This window comes from Lolium perenne, chromosome 5, assembly GCF_019359855.2.
Source record: "Lolium perenne isolate Kyuss_39 chromosome 5, Kyuss_2.0, whole genome shotgun sequence".
Taxonomy (NCBI): domain Eukaryota; kingdom Viridiplantae; phylum Streptophyta; class Magnoliopsida; order Poales; family Poaceae; genus Lolium; species Lolium perenne.
In genome coordinates this window covers 142,054,476-142,060,466 of record NC_067248.2, presented here as the reverse complement: position 1 = coordinate 142,060,466, position 5,991 = coordinate 142,054,476, and the positions used below count along the sequence as shown (strand labels likewise).

Sequence of the window (5,991 nt, the reverse complement as noted above, 5' to 3'; positions counted from 1 at the left end):
AGGAATAGAAAGACTTGAGCTAAACAAATACTCATATGTGATGTAGAAGGTTCAAGGCGGTTTTAGGTTTTATATAATTTATCTGTGTGAGAAGTATGGCATGTTATTTTCAAAATGGGAAGCTTTTTTCTTTTTCACTGGAGTTAAGTAAAGCTTGAATTGTAATTTTCGTAACACTACATACTCTATTCTACTCACGTATATTTCACATAAACTCACATCTATTGATTAAGTCGTGCATTCCACGTACACACTTACTAGTTGTATCTAAAACATCTTATTACTGTCCATGTTGGGATCAAAATGTTGTCTATTTGCCCGTAGCCCGATCTATTCTAAAGTTCTGACCTTGTGCTAGTTAGTCATCGAGCATCAGACTGGGAAAAGAAAGAAAAAAATCCTCAATCTAGGTAGAAAAAATCCTCAGGAAACACTAGTTTTATTGATTCAAAAGAATCAGAGATCGGCCACGAATGGGACGACCACCAGGACCAGGGCCTAGGCGCATCCACGAGAGCGCTGGGGCTAGGCGCATGGCTTTGGGTACTGGTAGCCTACGTACTTGGCCTTTGCGTTCTCGCACTTTGAGGAGGTGCCACCCTGTCCCTTGTACTTGAGGTCGATTTCCTGCAGCACCACACCCTGGCATGGAACGCCGCAGCGCAGCATCACGGCGACCGGCAGCGACGCCGTGCCCTTGATGTTCCTGAACGTAATGTCCTGAAGGGTCACGCCTGAGACGTACTTGTGCTCGCAGTTGTAGTAAGGGCAGTACTTCTGGTCGATGATGATGGGGTTCTGCACGTCCTTCATCACCATGTTCTCGAACACCATGTGCGCGGCGACGCTCTTGGTGGGGGAGTTCTCCCAGGTCTTGATCCGGACGCCATTCATGGTGCCCTCGAAGGTCATGTCCTTGACGTGGATGCGGGTGACGTCGCCCTCGCCGACGTAGCGTCCGAGGCTGCCGACGCTCATGCCGTGGCCCGGGCCGCAGTGGACGCGTTGGATGTCGATGTTGTCGTTCCCCTGGCCGATGGAGATGCAGTCGTCGCCGGTGCCGATGCGGGTGTCGGCGATCACCACGCCGGTGCTACGCTCGATGTGGATGCCGTCCGTGTTCGGGCTGGTCCCCGGCGCGTTGATCCGGAGGTTGAGCATCTTGATGTTGTTGTTGGTCAGCAGCGCGAAGTGGAAGAACTTGCTGTTCACGGACGTGATGTCCCGCACCACCGTGTTCTGGTTGTTGACGAACAGAACGCTCTGCAGCAGCCCATTAATTTTGATCGACATTTTACAGTTAGTGCATGCGAGATGGAATTCCATGCATGCGCGCGACGAAATTAGACTCACGGTGGGAAGGACTTTGCAGTCCTTGCGGATGGGGCACTTGTTGAAGGGCCATGAGGCGGCGCCCTGGCCGTCGATGATGCCGTTCTGGCCGGCGACGGTGAGGCCTTTCACCCAGCCGAACTCGATCCAGTCGTTGCCGAAACGCTTCAGATCCGTCGCCGCCTTGAGCGTCCCCTGCGCGCGCAATCCATCCACCGATCAAATTATAACTGCAGCGAGCGCACGACCGCAAACTTAGTTACTCCTAACACGATCGACTGCTTGCCTGGAGCATGAAGGTGAGGGCGGAGGCCTTGCAGGGGCCGTGAAACTGCGTCGGCCCGATGTAGTACGTCCCCGGCGGGATTGTGAGCGTCACCGTGCCGGCGGCCCCGCACGCCACCTTCCACGCCGCCATCAGAGCCTGAACCACGCCGTCAGCGATCGCCGTTGAATGAGGCCAACAAAGAAAGGAAGAAATAGGACTGAAACACGCGCGTACGTACCTTGGTATCGTCGGTGTGGCCGTCGCCTTTAGCGCCATAGCTCTTGGCGTTGTAGCTCACCGCTCCCCCGTGGTAGGACGACAGTTGCCCCACCGTCACGTTCTCCGCCGCCGCGGCCACAACGGATACAACGCAGAGCGCAACCAAGACAACCAGTAGCCGTGACCGCGCCTCCATGATCGACCTACCTAGCTAGCTAGCAAACTCCTCACTGTCGAACCCGGCCAGCTAACATAACATCCAGCAATAGATCCGTTCCTTCCTTCCTTCCTCACGATCCCTTCTTCCTTCCTTGCTCACGATCCGTTCTTCTCCTTGCATCCACTAATAGATCCTCTGCTCACTGTCAGCCAGCCAGTTAGAGCATGTGTGCGCGCGAATTGAAGATCGATTCGTGGGTGCACACTTGGATTGCTGATCAACTCAACAAGAGCTAGCCAGTCAGATGGGAGTATGTGGGAGGGAGTGTTATTAATTCCTATAGGGTGCGGGAGGTGGCTAAGTTTAGAGAACTTGGAGCTCTTCCCGCGGCAGTTCCTGTGGAGCAGCTTGATTAACTCGAGTCTGAAGGTAGGCGATGGCTGGGCGACTGGGCAACTGCCGCCGCATGCGTTCCTCTGCTGTGTCGCCACTACTTTTCCTCCACAGCGCGATAACTGTCATCACCGCACGTTCCGGCGCCTTTGGCCTAGCGCAAAGATTCGCGCGCGATCCGGGCCCACGCTGGGAGATGGTTGACCCCTAGTTCCGTCCGATACGACTAGCTTCCGAGGGCGATACCGAGTAGCTCAGACATGTTTACAGAATGTCGCAACCAATCCCCGAACAGAACTGTGATTGGTTTCCAACCATTCTCACAGAGGAGAACGACACTAGCGTGCGCACTTCTCCGTCCATTTTGAGTTCTGATTCAAGCGACCATATGGCAGATTCACGACCAATCGGATTTGGAGAGGAACAAGACTGCAGCAACGACACAATATGCGACATCGGCGATTCTCCCAGCTATGGCCAAGGAAACTTTCCCGCTTCACAGGGCAAGAATGAAACGCCAACCCAGTCTGATTCGCCAATACTGCCGCCAAGCCTGTCCCCTCCATCGGTTTGCACCTGGAAGAGGAGGTTAGTTTCCCCCAAAGCGAGCTTGAATTTCTGTTACTCCCGCATGCAAAAATTACTGTTATCACCGCATGCCAAAATTTAACTTCTGTAGCCAACCGTTAATTAAGTAGCCAGAAAGATTTATATAACCACGAAAACACAACCATCGGACCAGTAGGTGTTTCGTATATTTAGCTATCTATAAACTACTGCCTTTTCGGGTTTCATACAAGTTATGACTGCCTTTGATGTTGAGAACACTCATAAGCATGCCAAGACATGAAAATCCCAACTTTCGTTTACTCTACTTTACTTTTGGAGGAATGTCCAATTTTATTATCACAAGACAGGCGCGTATTTTAAATTGTAATTACTAACTTGTCTCCAATAAAGATCTATGAAACATCTTGCATTTGTTAAAATTTCAATACTATTTTCCTCAAAACTAAAGAATATAAATAGATATATATAGAAAGAAATTAGTAGGGAGAAGTATGCTTATACAGAACAAAATGAAGTACGTTTACCAGTGCATGAATAGTTGCTGCTGAAAATGCCATGTCCTGAGGTGAATCGGATTATATGTTCAATGAACACCTATCGGTAAATCTGAAAATTTTGCCCTCTTACTGCTTCCACAAGTAAAGATTCGAAAAGGCTTTCAACACCGAAAATTAGGGTAGTGATTTGAGGACGGTTTGGGTTAACACTTTACTGAAACCATCTTCTTGCTCCAGTAAAAATAATGACTTTGGAAGTTTGGATCAAGTCTCTACATCACACGGTTATTCTGAAACAACAGATAAAACATTTGATAAATTTCTAGCATGCAGTAATATATGAGAGAGGAACTTTTTCTTAGCATCTATATAGCTGAATTGGTTGAGAGTTGAGACTTAAGAAGCTAGAACATAGCTACGTGTGGTGGAAAATAATATTGAAAATAAGAAATAGGGTAGTGGGGATGAATTTCTTAGTTATATAGGATTCCATTTATATATTTCCACTGCAGAAATTCAAGATTGTTCGTAAGTCAATTTTGTGGCCCAAGATATTACTATTATGCAGTGACACTTATGTTGAATGTTGTATCTTATTTCTTGGCTCTACAACTAGCAGATATGCCAGGGAGTTGCAACCGTGTTTACAATACTTTTTTTGCATGCTGAAATGAAACTCTCATGAATCTGCAGTCAGATGTTTTATTCGTATATGGCGACAACTCAGGTACCAGTTCATTCAAGATTCACCCTGATGTTTTTACCACCGTTTTTTCAGGTTCAAACGTGGAGAAATTCCCGATTCAAGGGAAGCAAGTTCAGGAAAGAAGAGTGCATTAGAGATAGCTATGAGGAGATGCAAGGATAGAAGCTCCGATGTTGTAATAGCACCAGAGATAGGGATGGAGTTTGATTTGTTACCTAAAGCATACGACTTCTACAATCTTTACTCATGGGAGATTGGTACCTTCGTCGTGGTGTTATCCTCACCAAAGATAACCTTGCCAAAAGGAGTTGGCATGGAAGTAAGAGATGTGTTTTCTATCAAGAAGACGAGACAATTAAACATCTGTTCTTTCAATGTCAATTTGCCAAAGCTATATGGTCGATCATTCAGATAGGATCTAGCTTATACCCTCCCCGCAGCATTGCAAACATTTTTGGCAACTGGCTAAATGGGATAGAGGTTAGGTTTAGGGGTCTTATCAGGGTGGGAGCGTTAGCCGTTATATGGTCGCTCTGGCTATGTAGGAATGACAAGGTTTTCAATGACAAAAATTCTTCTCTTATGCAGGTTATCTATAGAACTACGGCTACGCTCCGTTCATGGTCGCCGCTTCAGCGATTGGAGGACCGCGAACTCTTTATGGAGGTTTCTACACGATTGGAGAATTCGGCCAAGAAGTTTATTACCCGACATGGGTGGCTGCATAGTCTACGGATAGCGGCTCCTTCACCATGATCTATTTACCTCTATGGGCCATCTCTTTCTACTTCTTTTTATTTCCCGAATAGTGTCCATGAACGGCTGTGTGCATCCTAACTATGCAGAGGTCGGGGTGTATTACGACAAACTTTGAAGTAATAAAGCGCCCTTTTTCGAAAAGGTTAGGGGGGGGGGGGGGGGGTCAAGAAAGAACCCTGAAAAGAGCAAAATCAGACAGGACATAACATGTGGCTGTGAGGTAATTCACACAAGCATCACCCAATAGTAATAATGCATATTCCAAACTGCAGCTTGGTCGCAAGGATCATATTTATAACTGCGATCGCCTTTTTCATTTGAACAGGGGAAACCTAGGCATCCGAACTCAACATCAGTTTGCTGCGGCTGCCCAGCCATGATTCGTTTGCATAGAACAGACGATCATGGATGGTACATCCATGAGTTCAGGAAAGATCACAATCACGGTTTGGCAATGAACCAGGGGGAGAAGATGCACTGGCCATCACATAGACACATCGACCCGCACACGAAGGACCTCGTTAGGAACCTCAGGGACAATAACATCGGCCTCACGAAGACGTTCAATGTAATTGGGAGTTTATTTGGATCAATGGAAAATATCCCTTTCAACAAGCGTTCCTTAAGAACACTGTGTGCAAGAATCAGCAGGGACCATTCGGAGGATGACGTGAGGAAAACATATGATTTATTTTTTTCAGAAATGAAGATGAAAGATCCCAACTTCAGAGACAGCTGCTTGGTAGACAAAGAAGGGACAATCAGAGCACTCATGTGGACAAACGGGAAGAACCGTATGCAGTACAAGCAGTTTTTGGATGCTATAACCTTTGATACAACTTACCGGACAAATCAGTACGACATGCCATTTGGACTTTTCGTAGGCGTCAATAATCACTTCTAGAGTATAATCCTAGGTGGTGTTCTGGTGACGAATGAGAAGACGGAGACATTTGAGTGGGTGTTCAAAGAATTTGTGTGGTGACCCGGCATACCAATGCATGGTGTAGTATGCAAGTCTGATATAACACCAATGAAACACAGTTCCACGGGTATTATATCGCTCAGAGTGGTACAACAGAAACAT

The 5,991-nt window shown here is 47.2% G+C and overlaps 1 protein-coding gene across 1 annotated transcript; it reads right to left on the bottom strand.

The window, feature by feature from the left end:
* Positions 1-261: 261 nt before the first annotated feature.
* LOC127300081 (exopolygalacturonase) lies at positions 262-2,419 on the bottom strand. Its single transcript, XM_051330157.2, has 4 exons — positions 1,839-2,419; positions 1,619-1,756; positions 1,354-1,527; positions 262-1,263 (listed from the first exon to the last, which is right to left on the bottom strand). Exons 1-4 carry the CDS (start codon positions 2,013-2,015, stop codon positions 526-528), a joined length of 1,227 nt encoding a protein of 408 aa, XP_051186117.1. The 5' UTR covers positions 2,016-2,419; the 3' UTR covers positions 262-525.
* Positions 2,420-5,991: the final 3,572 nt, after the last annotated feature.

Excerpts from the sequence above, each read along its gene's own strand:
- LOC127300081 (XM_051330157.2), bottom strand. The coding sequence starts at position 2,015 with ATGGAGGCGCGGTCACGGCTACTGGTTGTCTTGGTTGCGCTCTGCGTT. Across the intron at positions 1,528-1,618 it reads CCCTCACCTTCATGCTCCAG|GGGACGCTCAAGGCGGCGAC; the intron begins GCAAGCAGTCGA and ends TTGCGCGCGCAG. Across the intron at positions 1,264-1,353 it reads ACTGCAAAGTCCTTCCCACC|AGCGTTCTGTTCGTCAACAA; the intron begins GTGAGTCTAATT and ends GGGCTGCTGCAG.